Source organism: Eupeodes corollae, chromosome 1, assembly GCF_945859685.1.
Source record: "Eupeodes corollae chromosome 1, idEupCoro1.1, whole genome shotgun sequence".
Taxonomy (NCBI): Eukaryota; Metazoa; Arthropoda; class Insecta; order Diptera; family Syrphidae; genus Eupeodes; species Eupeodes corollae.
The window spans coordinates 132,106,397-132,131,054 of record NC_079147.1 but is presented as its reverse complement, the minus strand read 5'-3'; the positions used below and the strand labels follow the sequence as shown (position 1 = coordinate 132,131,054).

Here is a 24,658-nt window from a genome sequence, read left to right as displayed (position 1 = left end):
ATAAAAAAACCCTTAAATGTATTTTTTCAAAAAATATATTTATTTGATATCACGTTACAATTTATTATATAAAATTTAATTCAAGTCTATAGTGTTTTTGGTTCGTAAGATATTTAGGGCTAACCAAAATGTTCACCTTTTTTTTAAACTCCTATGGTAAAAAAACACCCACGCAATTTTCTTGAGAGCCCTTTCTGCATCTTTCTGCCTTATTATCTGTATAACAAAATGTATTTGAAATCCATGTCTCTTCTTGTTCTTGAAGTACGGACGTACGAACGTAAGTACACACGCACGCACAGACATCTTTCTTAAAATCTTTTATTTCGACTCTAGGAACCTTGAAACGTCGAGAAATGTCAAAATTTTCAATTTGACAAATCGGACCCATTACAATAACTTCCTATGGGAAGTTAAAAAAAACTATCTAATGCGGACGAAATCGCGAGTAAAAACTAGTATTTAATATTTTAAACTTACCAAGCACAGACATTTGTTAGTCTTTAATTTATTGACAGTTCTGATAGTGTGAGACAAAACAAATAGTTACTCTATTCACCTAGAGTTCAAAATTTTAATTCAAACTCTACACACGTGCTGATAACTATGCTCTTTCGAGAAAAAAAATTAACTTTTGTGGCAAATGAGATTTTTTTTATGTGATGTGTACATAGATAAATTTCACGCTCGAGGGTTGAGGAATGGACCATAATACATTCAAAAACTATAATCTACAATACAAAACCCACACCACACAATACAAAATATTAATCCCTTCATTCCTCATTAAACTCATTCCACACAAATTAACTCTGTTATATTAGTTAACTTCGTACTTCAGTTTAATAATATTTATTGTATAATTCTAATATTATTATATTTCCAGATTAAACTTAATCTTAATTTTATTCTCTACACATATTGTTCTTTTCTATTGGTTAAACCAACGAATCAATTATTGAAAGTAGATTATATACTCACTTTTACCCTTGGGCATGGCCACATAAGTACTGTCTTATTAAAGTTCTTTGAAAGACTTTCCATCAAATGGCAATAGCCGATAGTATTCCTAAAGCCATGTTTCTCATCACCGACACCTTCATTGCTTGGAATGTTGTGTCCCTCCTTATCGACAACGACGTTTTTGCTATATTCTTCGTTAATACCATCACTATTGAGGGTCTTGACTATAGTTGTAAAGTTTTTACCCTCTAGCTGCTTAATAAATGCACTTAATCCTGTAAAAAAAAGGAAAAATTTAATGCTTTTAGAAATATTGCTTATAAGGGGTGGCAAACTTAAAATAAAGAAGAGGTTAAATCAAGCTTTAATTAATGAGTGGCTCAGGTCAATCATGTTTTTTATTCAATTGGACATAACATACGTACGCCGTACATATATGATTTATTTATTATTATTATTATTACTATTAACTTCCTCAAGAGCTTTCAATATTAAAAGGTTATTTAAGAATGCTTACATTCTTAAAACACCTTCACATCATTTAAATATGATGGTCGTTTGGTTGATGATATTTTTCATTCTTAAATCTTTGGCGTTTGGTAACATGTCTTAAGTCAAACAATAGTATTTTATGTTTTTGATTTGGTGTAATGGTCTTTTTTGTCTTTTTCGCTTAATACTAAGAACTTGAGTACAGAACAACTGCTTATCAACATATAAATTTAGTCTTTAGACAACAAGACAGGGCAAATCATATTTGTTTTGACATTTACTTCTTAAGTTCATTTATTCTTGACTTAAGTCCTTTATTTCTTTTGAAAAATACTTTTTACTACATGAAAACGAAAATTGTTCCCAGTGCCTATTAGCATCATAATTTAATGGCAGAAGCCTGCCACCGTGGTAATACGAGCTGCTACAACAATTTCTGAGAGCTAACATAGGATTCGGAATAATGCAAATCAACAAATTCCAACCATTAAATTAACCCCGTTTGAACATTTACTAAGTTTCGTCAGTAGGTATTCACTGAACAGTGAACAGTACATCTTTAAAAAAGCTATTCAAATCCAAGAAATTTAGTCACCATAGGTAGTTATTGTAATCGGTCTGATTTGTCGAATTGAAAATGTTGACATTTTTCGAAGTTTTAAGGTCCCTAGAGTCTAAATAAAAGATTTTTAGAGATATATCTGTTTGTGCGAATATTTCACGGAAAAAATAATTGTATGCAATAAGAATTAACGCTATCGACGTCTGGTAAAATTTTGATAAAAATCTTATTGACAGTTTTTTTTTGCAAAAAGTAAAACAACTAAAAAAGCATTACTTAACCTGAGTAAAAATTGATTTTTGAAACAAAAATCTTTTTAAAAAATTTAAGATGTTGGTTTCAAATTAATTTCATCTTATAGAAATTATAGTTTTCGATGCTCAGTCATTTTTTTTAAATACAACATTCCGTTTTTTGAAAAGTTGAAAATTTATATAAAACAGTACTCAAAATTGGTAAAAAATTGAAATTCAATTCTCGATATTGCGTGAATTGATGAAGGTATTGACTTTAAAATGATTTCATTCTGTTCTAAATTTTGATGTTAAAGTAAGACATTGTTCTTAAAAAAATCCAATCTGTATATGTAATATTTATACATAAGAAATGCAAATTTTCAAGAAATGCTAAACAAATTGGTAAAAATTGTTTTTTGGCTAAAGATCTAGTTAACAAAAATAAATTTTGGAATCAAAATATTTCATCATATGCAAAATATTGTTGGTAATTCTCAGTTAAGACAACTTTTTTGAAAAAAACAAGATGTAGAAAAACAACAAAAAAACAAATAAAAGAACAAAGAAAGATATTGACTTAAAATTTTTTATCTCAGACAAAATATTGTTATGAATATTTTGTTAACGTTTTAAGCAAGATAAGACTACAGACGGGATTAGCAGTTATCAGTGTGGGTCGCATCCCAGCCCCTTTTTTTTAATCTCGGAGCAGAGAAAAACGCCTTATAATACGAAACAAAATTGATTCAACTTATAAAATGCGTCCCTCTAACTACAAGAGTTGATTTAAAACGAATTACCTTTTTAAGTATTGCCATGTATTATGCTTATTTGTTTTTGTATCTTAAAATTTAAAAATGTACCTTGGTTTTTTCTTTTCAAAAATTTAAATTTAAATTCCATTTAATTTCTCGGTTTTTTTTTATTTATTTTTTATATACATAATATATGTACCTATGTAAATTTTTTTAATTTTTGGTATGAAGTAACATAGAGCTTATTAATAAACGTTTTTTGTTTCAATTTTGTAAGCAAACAGTTAACTGTTTTCGAGATATCGAATTTCAAATAAAAATGTTAAATATTTAAAAAAAAACAATGACATTTTTGATCATCAAATATTATTGAGACGACACAAAAACATATTTTTTTATTGAAAGAAGCCTAATTAAGAAACAAAATTAGCATACGATTTAAAATCTATAGGTTCGTTTTCGAAAATATTCAAATTTTCGATTTATGACCCAAAAATGTGTATGGAAGCTACTGTTGTTTTCAATCTAAACAAAAATTATACAAAAATGTCTAACACAAATCGGCTTAAAACCTTAATTTCCAAACTTGAAGTCAATTGGACAGACAGACAGACAGACCGACGTAATCAGGAGACCCAATTTTTCCAACCTCTCTCCTATTATGATGTTTGATTAAAATTTCGAAATCGAAAATTTTTAACGAATGCAAAACTTGTCATATATGTCGCAAGTAAAAATATCTCTATGCAACAACAGAATATACTAGAAAACTAAGCTACAGTGTATGCTTAGACGATTGGCTCCTCTTTTATGCAAGCAGTCCCCTGTTCCCAGTGGAAGTATGTTAATGCAATTTCTCTGGGGAAATTTTCAATTATATAGAAAATTTGCATATACTTAACTTGAATTTAGTATCTAATACATGCAAAAGATGTAGGGTGTATATCACGTATAAAAAAGTTAAAATTTACGAATGTATAAAGATGTTCATATTAATCTATATTTTTTAAATGAAAATACAAAATGAGCATTCAATCTTTGGTACTCGTCTGAAATTTCACTTGACTATTTAAAATTTATTGATATACATAATATTCTTAAAGCTTCTTTTGTTTATTATATATTTTGCTATTTTTTTTGCAATAGATTCGTATTAATATGTTCTTGTAGCTAAATCGTTGTTTTTTACTGAAACACGAGATTATCTTACTTTAACAAAAATCAATAACTGAAGTGTAAGTCCAGTACCACTTCTTTCTATTTCTACTAAAGATTAAATATGGTGCCGGAAAAAAGAGCAACTGAAATAAGACCAATTTTCAAAACTTGACCTTATTTCACTTTACAAAAACGAAATACGGCCAATACAAAAAGGGAGCAGGTTGAAAAGCTGTATTTTAAAATAGTGTATGGTCGAAATTCTGTATGATACTGTATGGTCATAATACTGTATAGTTAATATTCTGTATTTCAAAATACTGTACATTTAAAATACTTTATCACAAATTACTGTATTGTCAAAATACCGTATCTGATAATAATATAATACTGGATCAGATATCGACTTATGTAACTGTCCCCATACAAATATATTTAGAAACTCTCATACGTCCCGTATTTTACATAATTTTGTTTATTAAGATTCGACATAGAATACGTTGTTACATACAAAATTGGTCACTGCTTTTAAAAATAAAATTTTAATTTCCCAAAGGAACTTTTTGTAATAGGCCCGATTTGTCGAATTGGAAATGTTGACATTTTTCGACTTTTCAAGGTCCATAGAGTCGAAATAAAAGATTTTAGAAGATGTCTGTGCGTGCGTGTGCACATATGTACTTTCGTATGTCAGTAAGATCGTGATGTTTTTTTCGTCGTCCATAGCTCAAGAACCAGCAGAGATATCGAATTAAAATAAATTTTGTTATATAGATAATAATCAGAAAGATACAGAAAGAACTCTCAACAAAATTGAGTGGATGGTTTTTTACCATAGCAATCAAAAAAAAGGTGAAAATTTTGGTTAACCCAAAAAAAATCTCACGAACCATTAACGCTATAAAATTAAATTATATATTGTAAAGTGATACCAAACTAATATATTTTTGGAAAAAAATACAATTAACCGTTTTTTTATAAATCAAAAGAAACTGAAACAAAATTTGTCACCTCGATTATTTTACGAATAAAAAATGATTTTATCTCCAAAATAATTGTATGCTAAGAGAAATAATTTTTTTGATATCAGGTACAGTTTTGAGAAAAATCGAATGGACAATTTCTTTACAAACAATAAAAGAGCTAAAAAAAAAATAATAAAAGTTTGCTACTCAAATATTTTTTCAAAAAATTAAGATTATGGCTTTATTTTTTTCTTTTAAAAAATACTGTTTTCAACATTCGGTCAAATTTTGAGAATCATCGAATTGCCATTTTTTAAATAAAAAATAAAAACCTAAAAAAAACATTGGGGAAAATTGATTTTTGGGTTAAAAATTTTTCGGCTTTTTTTAGAAATATTGACTTCAAGTTAATTTTATCTCACAATATTATTTTCATTGTTGTCCGTTTTTTCAACAAAAAAATCAAATCTAGAAAAAATAGTACGCAAAACTTTAAACATTGATGTTCGGTTTTCGATAGCTCGTGAACAATAGAGGATATTTACTTCAAATTAAATTCATTCATCCAAGAATTCATTCATCAACAAAAATAGATTTTGAAATCAATCTAATTCATCATATGCAAAATATTGTTGATAATTTTTATTTTTCTAGAATAATTCAACAGACAACTTTTTTAACAAAATCCGAAAACCAACAAATCTTTTAAGCAAGATAAATCGACATACGGCATTTGAGTTAATATTATCTAGTTGCTATGATAATGAATCTACAGCCACAAGGATGTGGAGTGAATATAAAATAAAACCAAATGCAGTTACATATAACGATGCTAAAAAAGGCTTCATTTCATTCCGCTATTCGTAAGAAATGTAACGTGGTGTACAAATTGCAGTTGACCTGTTAGTTCGTGTTGCAGTCACAAATACAAGATGCATATATAACAAAATATCAGAAGAAGCCCCACAATGTTGCAGGATCTAGAATTCAAGAATTGCTCTTGAGGGAGATAATGTGGTCAAGTGCTGGGACCCTAGAATTCCCAAACACACTCTTCCTTGCAAAAAAGTGTTGTGTTTCGTGTTACAGAAATGTTAAGAGAAATGGTTATAACAGAGTGCTATGTCCATCATAAGGACGGATGAACACATCTCAAAAAATAATGTTTAGTTATAAATATGTTTTATATGTATGTATTTAGTAGTACCCGTGGCGTGATGTTTAGTGCACAAATATGGGAACAAATCAAGGAGGGTACAAGGCATTAACAAGAACATCATGAGAAAAGCGGTTAATTCTACGGCTTGTCTCAAACTCCAACCTACCACCGACTATAATAAGGGCCAAAAGCCAGAATAACAACAGTTCAAAGGATAATACAAAAAAGTGGTACTATCCAGAGTAGAAAACTAAAAAATGAAATTGTTATGAGGCAAGTACACAAGAGACATTGTATGAATTTTGCAAGAGAGCATGTTACTTGGAACAATGAATAAAAACGCGTTGTCTTATCGGGTGAAAGAAAGCTCAAACTTGACGGCCCGTTGGTTACAACATCTATTTTCATGATTTCAGGAAGAATAAGTTTATTTTGGAAAGCCATCATAGCCGTATATCAGGTGTAACGGTGTGCTTGTGGCGAGCTATATAACCTACTATGGCAAAATCGACTTTTAGTTTCTATCCACAATTATGAACGGGAACAACTATTAATGTTTGCTGGAACGGTCATTACGAAAAATAAAAACCAATTTTGGACGTCTGCCTTGGATTTTGCAAAAAGACAATGCCCTAATTCACACTTCGAGGTTGCAAGAAATTGAATTCAATCAGAAGACGTGGATCCTTTACAATGGTCCCTATATTCACCACACTTTAACACAATTGAAAACGTTTGGCCATGGCATTTTCATAATGCCAATTTTAAGACAAGGACACCTTAATCGAAGCTTTTCGTGATTCATGGGTCCAAATTTCCCGTTTCTATTCCAGGCCATCTTTATGAGGTTATATCCGAAAATGGCGGACATAATGTAAACAAACACTATAAAGAAATGTTGTTAAACCATAAAACGTAAATATTTCATTAATTTCTTTATTTTTTTCTGTCATTTTGCATGTGGTCTCATCCTGGTGACGCACTATTTATACTCTTTAGTAGTTATTTTTTGATATTGGGGAATTCCAACGCTTATTGCCAATTTAGCCTTTACTTCTGTTATATTTTTGTGCAACTTAATAATATTTTACTGAATCACGAGATTGTCTTCTTTAAATAAAAATCAATAACTAAAGTTTAGTACCCGTGACGTGATGGCTAGCGCATAAGGCTGTCATGCTTGAGATCTTGGATTAAATCCTTGTCTTATCGACCTAAAGTTTTTTTCGTGGGTACTGCCTCTTGCGAGGAATTGACAAATATTCCAAGAATAATTTTTGTCATGGAACGAGCTTTCTCAAATTACCCGTTCGGATTCGGGTTAAAACTGTTGATCCCCTCCATCCTTCACAACATTACTCGCATAGGAATGGTTGAGAGTTGTCAGTCACTAGGCCCTAGTTCTCAAACGGACTGTTGCGCCACCCAACTTATTTATTTTATGAGTATTTTCATATCAATTTGTATAGAGACAGTCATGCCGAATTCAAAAATGAATCAAATATGATACACGGACGTAGGTGCCACAAAAACAAATTAAATTTTTGTATTAAATGTGATACATACATATGTAAGGCATTAAGTTAATTTCGTGTATTTTTATAACAATTTTTACCTTATTTTTATTTCTATATTTGTACGCTTAAACCACAAATCAAAGTTTTTTCTGAGCAAGTCATTTACTATCCATAACAAACATACTCTTACTTTAAATGAACAATCTAAACAAATTAAAGCATTAAGTATGAAAACGGAAACATAAAACAAAGTGACTTTTTAAGACGCTAAGTTCGTCTACGACATTAATATTTTCTGTATACATCAAAGTAAAAGCCTCACAATCCGCAGTAAAATTCTAACAAGTAGATATAGTTCTTAATGTACACATAACAAAACCCTCCCACATCCCACTCACCATCATCCTTAATGAAATTCACAGTGGCATTATCAAGGTTTACTTTGAAAAATTCCACAAAGTTCTCAAAGCCTTGTTGCATTTTCATTGTGTTAAGAACCCTCGACGACATCAGTATGCCCACACGATTGGGCGACAACGACGACGACGATGACGACGAAGATGTCCGGATATTTTTCTGCTGCCTGTGTTCGTTTTGTCTGCTATCTTGTGTGGTGACAGTGTCCAATTGCAGTGACTTGTTTTCAATGGTTGATTGTACCAGAGACGACACCGATGATGACAACAAAAACGAAGCCAAAGACTGTGAAATATCCTGCACAGAAGCTATCGTAGTCAGGTCAGCTTTAAGGGAGTCAAGGAAGGAAAAGGCTGTCAGCAGCAGAAATAATTTAGAATATTGACAGATTGGTAACTTCATTTAGAAAGGCGCTGTTGGCGTCTATGTGGGACGATAACACTTTGTTGCTAGATTGGATGCTTCTGAGGACCAACTTTTTCTCTACTCTTTATTTATGGCCTATTTGCAAAATGCTGATACCCACAGAAGGAAAAGCTAGTTTAAGTATATTTCAGTCGCTTATCGAATTGATTATTAAATTGCACCCTCTAGTCAACAATGATGGCGTTCTCATTGTCAGCCTCAAGTCTGGCTGCCACTCCAGGTTGGTTTTCAGATAGAAAATTCAATTTTGCTTCGAAATGCAGTGCTTCCCAAGATTGTAGAGCTGTCATCATGGAGCTATATACTCGTAAAGTTGCTTGCTGAAATAAGAACAAAAATAAATACATAAGTTACAAAGTTAGAAATATACATATACAGAACTATGGTTTATCATCGTAATGAAATTCTAACTAAATTTTAATCATTTTCGAAATTATAAAAAAGAATGCAATCCATTTACTAGAAAAACTTATTTCAAAGTTCTGATGAACCAAGATCTTTGAAAAATAGTTGTTATGTGTTACATTAGTAGACCAAAACTTCATAGCCATATGGGTTCTAAGTTGACAATTATTAAGTTGTTTTTATGATGAATTATTTCAAACAATAATCACTGTTATTCAACTTTCAAATGAACCTCGTTTTAATAGGCATTTATATTTCTCTCTTGTGTGATATTACTTTTTAACACAGATTCTTCTCACATTGCAACCGAAAAAAGTATGTTCACAGTTTTCCTAAGATAAACAGAGATTGTTGACAATCTGCACTAAATCCTTTCTGAATACTTGAAATACTAATGGCCTTGTCAAACAGAACTCATTCTGGCGGTACAGGAAATAAGTTTCTCCTTCACGTTCCATGTCTTCTAAGGAATTAAAAGTTGTTTTTCAAACAGAGCGCTAGCAAGACCAGTAGTTAAAGATGGAACGGGATTTAAGACAGTTTTGTGTGCAACAAATACCCTTGTGAGGAGAAAACTGGGTCTATAGGAGAAGTGAAAACAGCACTGCATGCTGGAAGAATTGTCCACCTCAACTCCTCGTATGACACCATTGGACTTCTTTCTTTAGTGTTATTTGGAAGAAAAGTTATACGTCGATAAGAAAGCAACAATTCAAGTGATAAAAGATGCGATAATTCGGCACACTAGAAGCATTTTACTGCAATTTTACCTCAGCGTCATCAAAAATTTTGATAATCGGATGGATGTGTTCCGCAGAAATTGGGGTGGCCAGCAAGCCAATATTTTGTTCCATACATAATTTTACGTTCTGGTAGCTAGTACGCAGTTCACACATATCCACAAGGGGACATGGAAATTTCCGATCAATCAACTTGCATCTAGATTGACCACATTGCGATCGACGCACGACACTTCTCCAGTATACAGGATGTCCTAACATTCCGAGGGAAGAACATTAACTCGGACCACTACCTCGTTGTAGCCAAGGTACGGCTACGGATATCCCGATCCAAGCCAAAACAAGGAAATACTGTGAGAAGTTTAGAATTTAGACGACTTCAATCGCAAGAGATTGCCATGTCCTAATCCGATCGAGTCTCTAATAACCTCTTAAGGAGTCCTATGCTGCCCGCGTTAAGCAGTGGCAACATTGCCTTGCAGCCATCAGAGATGCCGCCTCTGAAGTGCTAGGTTTCACACGGACACCACAGCGAAACCCCTGGTTTGACGACGAATGCCAGCAAGCGCACGCAGTGAAAAAACAGGCTTACAAAACGGTGTTGTACAGAAGGACCAGAGCTGCTCGCGAGCTCTACGAGCAGAAGAGGAGAGAGGAACACAGGCTTCTTAGATGGAAAAAAAGAGAGCATGAAAAGTGCGCGATCGAGGAGATAGATGGATGTCACAACTGAAATGAGGTTCGTAAATTTTACCAAAAGTTAAAAAAAAAACCGCATCAAGGTTACCAGCCACGAACCGAAGCCTTTAAAGATGATCAGGGGAACATCGTAGTAGAATTGCAGTCTATGTTAAGAATATGGTAAGACCACTTCTCCAAATTATATAACGGCGATGACGAACCGAATTCCGCTGTAAGGGAGGTAGAACCACTCAATCAAGGTGACGCAGATCAACAATTCCGCCTACTCGACCTCGACGAAGTGAAGATAGCTATATCTAAACTGAAGTCAAACAAAGCTGCTGGGGCTGACGGCATCGCTGCCAAACTATTCAAAGCAGCAAGCGATGGCTTAATAGGGACCATGCACCAACTCATCTGCAAAATATGTTCGGAATAGCTCGATGATTGGAATCTCAGTATATTGTGCCCTATACATAAAAAAGGAAACCTTCTAAATTGCGCCAACTACAGAGGCATCAGCCTCCTTAACTTTGCATATAAGATCTTCTCTGTGTATTATGTGAAAGTCTGAATCCGTTCGTCAACAACCTGATTGGTCCTTATCAGTGCGGCTTCAGACCAGGAAAGTCCACTATCGACCAAATATTCACACTACGGCAGTACTTGGAAAAACCCAAGAACTTCAATACCCACCATTTCCTTATCGATTTTAAAGCCGCTTATGACAGGATCTACAGAGCAAGTTTTGGCATCCCTGTCAAACTTATCCGTTTGTGCAGAATTACGATGTAGAATGCATGCTGCTCTATCAAGTTCGGAAAAGATCTCACCGATGCACTTTCATGCGACTTCTTCAATATCGTTCTGGTAAGAATTGTGCAAAACACAACCGTCAACACTAGAGGCACAATCTTCCAAAGGTCCATCCAATTACTCGGGTACGCAGATGATATTGGCATAATTAGAAGATCAAAGCGTGATGTCAGTGGAGCGTTTTTGAGCATTGCGATGGGTTTATGAGGGCAAGACCAAGTATATGTTGTCACCAAAAAAGGACATTGAACAACGACGTCTTCGACAAAACGCCACAATGGACAGCTATAACTTCGAGGTAGTTAAGGACACAGACAACGGCACCAGCGTTGAAGTCAAACGAAGAATAACTCTTGTATATTGCTGCTTCTTTGGACTTAGAAGGCAATTGAGAAGTAAAGTCCTCTCTTGAGCATCTAAAATCACCATAAGACACTCAACATTCCGGTTCTCATTTATGGCACTGACGCCTGGACCCTTCGAGAGAAAAATGGACGAGAAGATAAAACGATGAACTGTACGGGCTGTACAGCGACACTGACCTAGTTAAGAGAATTTAAGTCCAACGGCTTGGTCATGTAGAGCGAATGGACATCAACGCTCCAGCCCGGAAGGTGTTCGAAACCAATCCCAAGGGACGGTGCAGTAGAAGAAGACCGCGACTCAGGTGGCGCAAGCAGAAATGACAACAGTTTCCTAAATAATATGTGCTTTATTAAAAATCAACATCGGCCCATAAAATGTTACCACCCATTACAAATTGTAGATAGGCTTCTTTTGACGAGGGAAGCTTGAACAAAATTACTTCCAAACAATTTTGCCTTTTTCATTTTAGCAAAAATAGTTCAGGAATTATGAAAGACATATAAAATCTTATAGTATTAAAAATAGTGATTATAGATTCGGAAAATCATCACGAACTTCATTTTCAAAAAACTAAAGCATAGAATTCGACAGCCTTAAAAAACCACATAACATATACACATAATATGTAGATAGATACATATGTGTATTTTTTAAATTTAAAAAAATAATATAGAGTGATTTAAGAGTTGAATAAAGCCATCAAAACCCATCGTATGAACCTTAATTTCGAATGCGGGACTTTTCTAACTCTACTTTTAAAGCAACACTGCTGTAGAAAAACTGAATCGGAATGGCGAAAACATTTTGCTTTGAGATATAAATCGCGGTTTTATTTATAATTTGTTTGAAATCGGAGAAAGTTCGTCTTTTACAACTTTTTTTACTCCGATTTCAATCACTCTTCTCCAAAATAATAATAATAATTATAGTAAATTTGATTCCTCTTGGCTTTCTCAAATTTCAGTTAAAAAAAAAATAAGACACCAGAAACGTAACATATAAAAGGCAGAACAGTAAATAAATATTGGCTTAAGACTTCTTCAATTTCATTACAATCCACTTTAAAAATAAAAGCAAACAAAATGAAAGAGAATTTATGAATTCGGAGCTTTATTACATGTATATACTTATAATCTCTCTGACATACAAATATACACTTACAAAAAATTCATGTTTTAGGATTTTCAATTGAAATATTTTAAGAATTTTACTTGAAACAAATGAAAGTTTTTGTACTAAAACATTTTACTTGCTTGATTTCCATGACTCATAGGTATCAGCGTGTGGAAGTCTGTTTGAAGCTCAAAAAAATATTTTTTTAATTTTTTTTCAAAATATTGATATTAATATTTGCATACCAAATTTTCTTAACAAAAGTACTGACATAAGTACAGTGGCTCCAGCAAATAATGGACAAGAGTTTATCTCTGAATTTAGCTCAACACATAGTTTGTTTGGTTTTGCAAACGATAACGTGGGCGCCAAAAATTGATATCGGTTTTTTTTTTTATAGATTAACTAGTAAATTCATTTGTATATAGTTAATTAATATTATTTTAGTCTTTAACAGTGGACAGTATTAACTAAAACGTTCAAATTGTTTAATGGCTTCACATGGAGATCAAACGACTGTCGAAATTATTAAATTAAGTTTTGAGAAAAAACAGTTAGCAGGACTTATTTGAAAAAAAGTACATCTACAGTCCATGATATTATTTAAAGATACCAAAGGGCATTTAAGTTTGACAACAAAAGCAGATAAGGAGAAGGCAGAATTTAAAAAGCCCGAGAAGAGCGATTTAATTTAAAGAAAATTAAGACAAAACCATTTAAAACTGCCAAAGAGCTTACAATATCTTTAAATAATCGTACTCGAAAAGATGTCTGCCGAATATTGTTCTGCAAACGATATACATATGTAAATATCTATGAATACATGGATTGTATTTTTTAACGCTGAGCAGAATAAAAGTTTTAAAAAACTTAGGTACTAGTGAAATTAATAAATTTAAAAATGTTATCCGGTATTTTGACAAAATATATACGCAATAATATGAAATTTTATTATAATCAACAAAGTTAACTATTTTTAAATAAATCTTAATAATATATTATTTATTTGGTAATTTTAATAAGTCGCAAATCATAAAGTTAATTATTTCCTTAGTTATATTGGTATGAAAGGTAAATGAATGTTTACTATAAATATAATTTAATTTAAAACTTCTTAACATTTGTTCACATAATTTTTAAGGATTGCAGAGTGCACACAGGTGGAACTCGCTTCCAAAATAAACAAGGGTATGCTGAAAACTTTCTCATCAAAATATTTTTCAAAGAAAACCATTAAATACCTACGTCGAAAAATATATACTTAAATGATATGCGAACGATTCTTTTATGCGCATGTCGAATTCATAAACATTCCCTATCTCTAAACGTGTGTCTGTGTATCTTATTATTTCCGAAAATAAATAGTTATCTACTCAATAAAAATTCTCAAGGCCACCTAAAAGTATCCTTTTTCATTTTTGGTCAAATCAAAGTCCACATTATGTAAATATCTCACACGAAAGTCCTTTTTCAGTCGAATACTGATTCACACAAAATTAATCTACTGTTTGACAGAGCAGTACTTATAACTTGTAAGAAGCTGGATTTAATTCAGTTAGTTTATCACTTAGCTTTTAATAAATTGTATAAATGGAAATATTCAAAGCGGAAAAGGTAACAAAAAAAAAAGTTTGCTTTTATTTTACAATATTTTTGGTTCAAATAAGTTATCATTTATTTTCTTAAAGCACGCAAAGGGATGTGGAGCGATTATTGTAACAGTTTTTAATATGAAAGGATATGTTAAATATATAAGGAAATGATTCTGATATATATTGTTGGGTTTTATGTTTTTTTTTATTTAACTTTTTCTCTAAAAATTAAGTATTTATTAAGCGATAATTTTTAAATGAAATAGTTTAGTCTAAATATAGTTACAGAGCAAAACTTACCTAAGATCAAAGAAAATTGAACCGTCCATAACTCATATGTTCTTGATTAAGTTTAAAAATGAGTAAATTTGCAACTTTTTTGAAACCTTAACAGTGAATCCGTTCTTTGAACTTTGAACTTGACTGCTTAAAATAATTTTAAATGGCTACTGTGCAGCGTTTTTTTTTAGAAGGGTCCAAGGCCGGACTAACAACTCCTACAATTTATAAATTAAACAACTGCAGAAAAGTACGTAGGATTTTTGTGATATAATACATTTTGGCCAAAAAATATACTTCTATAGTTCAAAATACAAAATTTGACACCATAAACGTACTCATTATGGAAAATGTATTTTCAGAGATATATTAAAAATTTCAAGTCAATCAGTTGAAAATGCCAAGTTATGAGTCCGGCAAACTTAAAAAGGCAGTAATGAGATGAACGCGTTTGAAGATTATAGTGGTAAAATATCATAAGTAATTTTTCAACGCCTTGAATACTAAAATGCGAAAAACGAGTACTAAAAGGTTTTTTCCGGCTATAACATTTTGAAACAAGGTTTTTGAGATCTTAGGGATCAATTTTAGATCCCAAAATAAAACAACGAATTTTCGAAAATTCTAGTAATTTAGTAATTGCATAAAATTTCTAAAAGTTCTGAGTACTGAGTAAAAAAAAAAGAAGTAAATTTATGTATTAAAAATCGAAAGAGATAATATTCCAGAATTTATTCAAAAGGCATAGAAAACTATGTCAATACCCGTCACAATTACAAGATGAGCTGAGTGTTTTTATTAACTTCCCATAGGAAGTTATTATTATTGGGTCCTATTTGTCAAATTGAAAAAGTTGACAAATAGAGTCGAAATAAAAGATTTTTAGAAGGATGTCTGTGCGTGTGTGTGTACGCACGTTCGTACGTCCGTACGTTCGCGACATGTTTTTCGTCCTCCATAGCTCAAGAACCAGAAGAGATATCGATTTCAAATAAATTTTGTTATACAGATAATAAGGCAGAAATATGTATGCAGAAAGGGCTCTAAAAAAAATTGCGTAGGTGGTTTTTTTACCATAGCAGTTTAAAAAAAAGGTGAAGATTTTGGTGTTTGAATTAAATTTTATATAAAAATACAATTAACGGTTTTGTTTTATAAATCAAAAAACGGACTAAAATATGATCTCATCTCCAAAACAATTTTGTGCAACGAACAATAATGTTTTTGACATCTAATAAAATTTTGAGAAAAATCTAATTGACAGTTTTTTTATAAAAATAAAATCCTAAAAAAAACATTACTCAAAGTTGGTAAAAATTGAATTTCGACTCAAATATTTTTCTTCAAAAACTTGAGATTAAGGCTTTAAACTTATTTTACCTTATACGAAATATTTTTTTAAACATTCTGAAAAATGTTGAGTAAAATCGAATTTACAGTTTTCTTACAAAAAATTAAAAACGGAAGAAAAAAATACTAACAAAAGTTGGTAAAAATTGATTTTCCACTCAAATATCTTTTCAAACATTTGAGATAATGGCTTCCAACTAATTTTGACTTATGAAAAATATTGTTTTCAATATTTGGAAAAAATTTGAGAAAAATCGAATTGACAGTTTTCTTACAAAAAATTGATTTTCGACTCAAATATCTTTTAAAAACTTTGACATATTGGCTTTAAACTTCTTTTATCTTTTAAAAAATATTGTTTTCAACATTCAGTAAAATTTTAAGAAAAATTTATTTGACAGTTTTTTTACCAAAAATAAAAACTTAAAAGAAAATTTAACAAAAGTTGTTAGAAACTGATTTTAAACTTAAATATCTTTTCAAAACTTTGAGATAATAGCTTCCAACTAGTTTTAGCTTACAAGAAATATTGTTTTCAACTCAAATATCTTTTTAGAACTTTGAGATATTGCCTTCAAACTAATTTTATCTTTTAAAAATCATTGTTGTCAACACTCAGTAAAATGTTGAGGAAAATCAAATTGGAAATTTTTTTTACAAAAAATAAAAACCTAACAAAACAAAATACTAAGACTTGGTAAAAATTTTCTTACGACTCTAAAAGCTTTTAAAAATTAAATATATTATCTACCAACTTGTGGCATGATGGTTAGTGCATTGGACTGTGCATTTACACCAGCGATCTGATAGGTAGTCTTACAAAGGCAATTGCGTACGCCGACGATCTAATTGCGTACAGAACGGCCCGAAAGGTTGAGGTTATTAGAATTCTCTTGCAGCGTGATTTCGACAAGATTCAGCGATATTGCGACGACTGGAAACTGAAAATAAATGTCCAGAAGTCGGAGACAATTCTGTTCCGGACTCCGTTGGCTAGGGCCACGAGGGATACGTGTAAGAATTGGCGCAAGATGGTCATCGTTGATCTTCATGGGCAGCCATTAGCGAGCAAAAGTGTAGTGAAGTACCTCGGTATCTGGTTAGATCAATATTTATATTTCGACAGACATATGTATAAATGCTGATCTGACCAGGGTCAGAGGAGCTTTCGCTCTGACGAAACGGCTGTTTTTTAGCAGTCGGCTTGACCCCAGAGTGAAAGTAATTTGCTACATGGCCCTCATACGGCCAATGATCGTTTATAGTTGTCCTGTGTGGTTCAACGTTTCCCCTTCCCAGATGGAGAAGTTTCGGGTGTTTGAGCGGCAGTGTTTACGACGCTGTACCGGCTTATATCGAACAGCCGAGTCTTCTTATGTGCATTATTTTCCAACGAGGTCCTATACAACGGAGCTCGAATCAACAGAATTGACAATTTCGTGATAAAAGTCATTCGAGGTCACATTGCAAGAGCTATGTCTTCGACCAACAATTTAATTTTCGAACGACGAGTATTTTGAGAGTGCACGCTTAAGGGGCTTCATTCCACCAGAGGCATTCCTCTTTTTAGACAAATGCGGTCTGATACAGGATAGATTGGCAGTTCCAATAATCTACCACGTCAGACGAAGAACCGTGGATAGGCGACTCCTGTACAATCGGGAAGTCATGGCACTAGGCGGAGCAGAGCTCCTTCGGTTCAGTAGGGCTGTGTCCGAACGGGACCGAACTGATAGGGTGAAGCAGGAGAACCAGTTTTGGTGGCTTCAATCGGTACTTGATAGTGGGTAGTCGGTATGGGGTTTAAGCCTTGGTCGGCTTACATACTTGTTTTATAGTTTTAGGGTTTAGTTTTAAGTAGAATAGGCATGGTGGCACAAAAAAAATTAAAAACATTAAAAAAAATATATAGTTTTAAGTTTTATTTAAGGACCTTATTTTAAATAGTTTGTAAGTAAAAATAAATAAAAAAGGTTATTGATTTTAAATTTTTTTTCAAAATTTTCTAATAAAAACAAAACAAATAAAATTTAAATTAAAGTAAAATAGATCTTAAGGCCGAAAGGCATTAGTAATTAGTGTTATAGTTTAGCTTAGAGTGTCCGTATGGGACCATTAAGTTAGTTGTAAGTTATGGATAATTAGGCTAGTTTTATGAATTTTTGTCTAGCTTTAAGATAGGTTTAAGAATGAATTAATAAAAATGAATTTAAAAAAAAAAAATGCATTGGACTGTCATGCGAGATGTCTTGGGTTCGATCCCTGCCTGTGCCACCTAAAGTTTTATTCACGGGTACTGCCTCTTGCGAGGAATTGACAAATTCTCCAAGAGTAATTCTTACCATGAAAAAGTGCTTCCTCAAATTATTTGTTCCTGCTTGACGGTTTTCGTATAGTGTATAGTGATAGGTGTTCGGGGGACGTTTAACAAACTACCGCTAGACAATGCCACCATACAAAATAATATTGGATTTATCCTTCAGTAAAATATTTCTCCATTTTTCTACAGAAAAGGGACCAAATTTTCTAGATCTTTTTAAAAGTAATGGCGTTTTTCTTATAATTCGTGATCTTAATTTTGAACTTCCAAATGTAGCTCTTGTCTGATATTTCCAGCCGACTTTTTTTGATCTAGTTTGGCTGATCTCACATTCCTTCTATCCTCCTAGCATGTTGTTTATTTGTCCACCCCTGTTTTGAGAAACTTATTTATTTTGATGTTTTTTTTTTTCAGATAACTTTTCAATTAAACCAAAAACCTTTAAAATTCTTACAGACCAATGTTAATTTAATGTTCACGTGAAATAAGATCTGCATTAGATCTGCATGACAAAAGCAGATGAAAGCACTTTGGGTTGCTTTGAAAGAAAAGTTATTCGCGTGATCTACGTTCCCGTATGAATAGAAGAGCAAATAGAACTACAAGCTGTACGAGCTGAACAGCGAAGTAAACTTAGCACGAAGGATAAAGGTGTAACGACTGAGATGCCTAGGAATCCAATACTCATGCCTGGAAACCCTCGAATCCACGCCCACAGGACAGTGCTACGGATCCAACTAGATGGAGGAGTTTGTTAAGTGAGGCCCTAGTTCACACAGGGACTGTAACGCCTTAATTCAAAGTTATCATGGATTATTTTAAATGATGTTTTCTGTTTTTCTCCTTCTCAATTCTTTTTTTAATCTGAATACATTAATTTAAAATTAATTGTTCAATTTTATAAAACTACTGTTAATTTCGTGTTCACAGCTGTACATATTAATTTTAAGATTAGTAAATCTGTTTTGCTTTACTCTGGAGTGCAAATATATTCTTTAACAGTGAATAAGATTTTAATCTTAATGTCTTAAGTAAAACAAAGTAAGTACTAAATTATTTAATTAATTGCGCAAAACATAATTAGGCAACAATTCATATTTTATCATTTGAAAACGAAAAGATAAGAACCAAAAATTCCTAACTTCTCAGTTAAAATCTCTACGAGTTATAAAGCGACTAACTTATTTAAGTTAAGGAAAATTAAAAATGGACCCATAATCTACAGATTTTATTTTTCTACCTTAATATGTGATAATGACTTAAAAGCATCTAATTAATAAATATGTTTTCATATTTTTTGACATTTCACAGCCTTTTGTTATCTCAGATTTCTACCCAAATAATATCCTAAATATACTCTCAACTTCTCAACAATGTAATGAATAAATAATGGCAGTGAAAACATTTTATTTCAATGTGTAATTGGTTAAGTGAGCAAAGAAGGAATGCTTATTAAGTAAAATTAACAAGAAATCCTTAAGAGGTTTAATGTTAAATTTTAAAAGTGGAATGAAAAATGCAATTAAAATAAATTACTGTATTTAAAGCTTAAGTCAACATAAAATTAAGCTTACCTGTTCTTGTTTGAGAGAAGAAGTATTTATGTAACTTAAGCATTTACTATGAAAAGTATAAGCACTTACGGTTTTATAAACGTGAGGGTTGTTTAAATCTAGGACCTAATTTTCTAAAAATAAAGCGATTTAAAAAAATACAATTTTATCCGCCGCCATACCATATGTTATGAGTTTAATATGTTTATGAATTTTCGAATAATTGCTTTGGATGTCAAAGAAAAATTTTGTTTTTGGTAGAACTTGGGCAAAACTGGTAATAATTATTTGTTCGTACTCGTACTGGCAATGTACTGTAGTTATGTATATGCATATGGGACTAACTATCCTTGAATACAGTTCAAAAATCTTTTGACAAATCTTATACATCCAAGCGTTTAGTTTATATACATATGTCTCAAGAACTTCTTGCAATTAATGTTTTTTTTTTTTGATACCTGCAATCATTTGTATATCGCCACAGAAAATATTCTTTTTTTGTTTTGAAAAAATAAAAATCGGTTATGTAAATGCATTTTGAAAGTGCAGTTTGACTACGTGAACTACGAGTTTGTATAACTTCAGTATTTGGCCCACGATTGCTTGGGGAAAAAATCCAATCGGAAAAAGTTTGTGTATACAAAGATTGGGTATTTACACATGTTCCAAAAAATTCACGCTCACTTTTTACGTATCGTAATTATTTCGAAAAAACTCGCAACTATTTACAGATTGTTTAAGAAAAATGTTTATGGTATAAGTTTAAAAAAAAAGAGGCTGGGATAGAATCCCATCTCGTCTGCCGATTTGCCTTGCTTAAAATTTTGTAGGTTTTCATGTTTTCTTTAAAAGTTGTTACGTAAATTATTCTTAAAAAATTAAAATTATCAACAATTGGCTATATTGAAATAATTTGATTTCAAAATTTTTACCAATTTTAGTAGCATTTCTTAAAAGTTTTTATTTCTTATATAAACAAATCAATTTGAATGAATTAATTTAGTTAATATTATTCACGTGCTAGCGAGAAATGAACATCAATTTTTACCAAATACATATATGTACTTTTTTTAAGGTTTTATTTTTTTATGAAAAAACGGATAGTTGCATTTTTAATATCGACAACAATATTTTCTGTGAGATAAAATAAGTTTGAAGTCAATATTTTTAATTTTTGAAAAGATATTTGGGTCGAAAATCAATGTTTACTAACTTTTGGTAATGCTTTTTTTAGGTTTTTGTTTTTTTGTAAAAAAATGTGAATTCAGTTTTTCTCAAAATTTTAACGAATATTGAAAAAAAATATTTATGAAATTAATTTTAAGCCAATATTTTAAATTATTAAAAAGATATTTGAGTCGAAAATCTATTTTTAACAATTTTTATACATTTTTTAGGTTTTTATTTTTTGTAAAAAAAAACTGGCAATTTGGTTTTTCTCAAAGTTTTACAGATTTGTTTTTTAAAAGATAAACTTAATTAAAAGCTAATACCTCAAAGTTTTAAAAAGATATTTGAGTCGAAAATAAATTTTTAACAATTTTTATTATTTTTTTTAAGTTTTTATTTTTTGTAAAAAAAAAAAACAATCAATTGGATTTTTCTCAAAATGTTACCACATGTCAAAAACATTATTTTTCGTTGCACAAAATTGTTTTGGAGATAAATTCATTTTTTGTTCATAAAATTTTCGAGGTGACAAATATTTTTTTTTCAGTTTTTGTCTGGTATCGCGATAAAATACATAATATAAAATTAAATTTAAGTCTCTAGAGTTATTGGTTCGTGAGATTTTTGAGTTAACCAAAATAATCACTTTTTTTAAATTGCTATTGTGAAAAAAAAACCACCCACGCAATTTGAGAGTCCTTTCTACATTATTATCTGTATAACAAAATTTATTTGAAGTCTATATCTATAACTGGTTCTTGAGCTATGGACGACGAAAAATACGTCGTAAACGTACGGACGTACGAACGTACAAACGAATGTACTCACGCATGCACAAAATCTTTCATCTTTAAGCCTAGTACATACTTGTAAACCATCTCGTGAACCCATACAAATTTCAGTTTTTGGTTCACCCGTGAACTTGCTCGTGAAGCTGAGTGGAGAACAAAGTGGAGAGTTTTCGTTCACGGGCAATTCACTTTCTAAATGTACGGGAACTGTTGGTGAAGCTTTGACATTTGGTTTCCGCATTTTAAAGTTTGTGGCTGCTTGCGCGTTGTTCTAAAAAAAAAGTTAAAATGTTGTCATATGAAATAGAATACCTATTTGAAGATTCAACTGATGAAGTTGACGATGTTCACAACGTGTACTCACAAGTGTGTACCAGTGAGCAATGTCAAAAGTTCACTTTCCCCACTGGCGAACGTTCACTTCACGAGGAAGTATGTACTAGGCTTTAAAATGTCGAGAAATGTCAAAATTTTCAATTCGACAAATCGTATAGATTACAATAACTTCCTGTAGGAAGTTAAAAATGCGTTCCTTTTTTTTTCAAAATTTCTTTTATATTTTTTGACATGTAGCTAGCCCAACTATAAGTTACGAAAACTTTTAAAATGCATTTTGATTTTAAATCATAAATGTATTTAGTAACAATGGTAGGAAAAAGTATTTTTACAAATCTATATGGAAATTAAGATAGCCCGTTTTGGTGACTTAATAGTAGTTATGGTAAGCTTTTAATTTTCGAACCAAAAAAGTTTCATGTTTGTAACTACAGAAACAACAAATTTTTTTATATCTTCTTGCTATTTAATTTGATTAACGTATCGTGCAATACAATTTGGAGAAAACTGAATATCGGTGGAGAGTTACACCCTTAAAATTTAAGTAACTTGTTTTGCAAATAACTAAAAAGCTATAAGTTTATTGAAAAAAAAAATCTGTGTACACTTTGTAGCTCATCTATTTTAATGTTTAAAAATATAGCTGTAAGAAAGTTAGTTTTCGAAAATTTAAACCCCATTTGATTTATCGAAAAATCGTTAAAATCATTACTTACTTACTTAAGGTGGCGCTACAGTCCGGGGCGGACCTGGGCCTCAACCAACAAGCGTCTCCAGCCAGCTCGGTCCCTAGCTAGCTGTCTCCAGTTTCGCACGCCAAGTTGGTTGAGGTCCTCTCCCACCTGGGTGCGCCACCTGAGTCGCGGTCTTTCTCTACTGCGCCGTCCCTCGGGATTGGATTCGAAGACCTTCCGGGCTGGAGCGTTGATGTCCATCCGCTCTACATGACCTAGCCATCTAAGCCGTTGGACTTTGATTCTGCTAACTAGGTCAGTGTCGCTGTACAGCCCGTACAGCTCGTCGTTATATCTTCTCCTCCATTCTCCATCTATGCGTACGGGACCAAAAATCGCCCGAAGAATTTTTCTCTCGAAGCATCCTAAGACGCTCTCATCTTTCTTTGACAGGGTCTAGGCCTCAGCGCCATAAATGAGAACCGGGATGATGAGTGTCTTATAGATGGTGATTTTACATGCTCGAGAGAGGACTTTACTTCTCAATTGCCTTCTGCATTAATAGCGGTGCCTAGGTAGACAAAGTCCTTAATTACCTCAAAGTTATAGCTGTCCATGGTGACGTTTTGTCCAAGACGTCGTCGTTCAGTGTCCTTTTTTGATGACAGCATATACTTGGTCTTGCCCTCATTGACCACTAAACCCATCTTCTTCGCTTCCGTCGCAATGCTCAAAAAACGCTCCACTGACATCACGCTTTGATCTTCCAATTATGTCAATATCATCTGCGTATCCGAGTAATTGGATGGACCTTTGGAAGATTGTGCCTCTAGTGTTGACGGTTGAGTTTTGCACAATTCTTTCCAGAACGATGTTGAAGAAGTCGCATGACAGTGCATCGCCTTGTCTAAAACCTTTTTTGACATCAAATGCATCGGTAAGATCTTTTCCGACCTTGATAGAGCAGCGTGCATTCTCCGTCATTCTGCACAAACGGATAAGTTTGACAGGGATGCCAAAACTAGACATTGCTCGGTAGAGCTCTTCCCTATAGATGCTGTCATACGCGGCTTTAAAATCGATAAAGAGATGGTGGATATCGATTTGAAGCTCCTGGGTTTTTTCCAAGATCTGCCGTAGTGTGAATATTTGGTCGATAGTGGACTTTCCTGGTCTGAAGCCACACTGATAAGGACCAATCAGGTTGTTGACGAATGGCTTCAGACGTTCACATAATACGGCAGAGAGGATCATATACGCAATGTTAAGGAGACTGATGCCTCTGTAGTTGGCGCAGTTTAAAGGGTCTCCTTTCTTATGTATCGGGCACACTATGCTGAGATTCCACTCATCGGGCATGCTTTCTTCCGACCAAATTTTGCAGATGAGTTGGTGCATGCTCCCTACCAAGTCATCGCCTGCTGCTTTGAATAGTTCGGCGGTGATGCCGTCAGCTCTAGCAGCTTTGTTTGACTTAAGTTTAGATATAGCTATCTTCACTTCGTCAAGGTCGGGTGGGCGGAATTGTTGATCTGCGTCGCCGAGGTTGAGCGGTTCTATCTCCCTTACAGCGGAACTCGGTTCGTCATCGCCGTTATATAATTTGGAGAAGTGATCTTTCCATATTCTCAGCATCGACTGTGGTTCTACTACGATGTTCCCTTGATCGTCTTTACAGGCTTCGGTTCGTGGCTGGTACCCTTGGGAGGTTTTTTTTACCTTTTGGTAAAATTTACGAACCTCATTCCTGTTGTGACATCCCTCTATCTCCTCGATCGCGCGCTTCTCATGCTCTCTTTTTTTCCGTCTAAGAAGCCGGTGT

General features: G+C 32.6%; 1 protein-coding gene across 1 annotated transcript in view; it reads right to left on the bottom strand.

Annotated features, from left to right (window-relative positions):
- LOC129939981 (uncharacterized) overlaps positions 1-24,658 on the bottom strand; it is a 72,807-nt gene that overhangs the window by 42,035 nt on the left and 6,114 nt on the right. The window contains exons 2-3 of the mRNA XM_056048192.1: positions 8,206-8,970; positions 982-1,238 (exon numbers count right to left, since the gene is read on the bottom strand). Coding sequence (XP_055904167.1) covers positions 982-1,238; positions 8,206-8,626 — 678 coding nt within the window. The 5' untranslated portion in view covers positions 8,627-8,970. The remainder of the gene's footprint in view (positions 1-981; positions 1,239-8,205; positions 8,971-24,658) is intronic.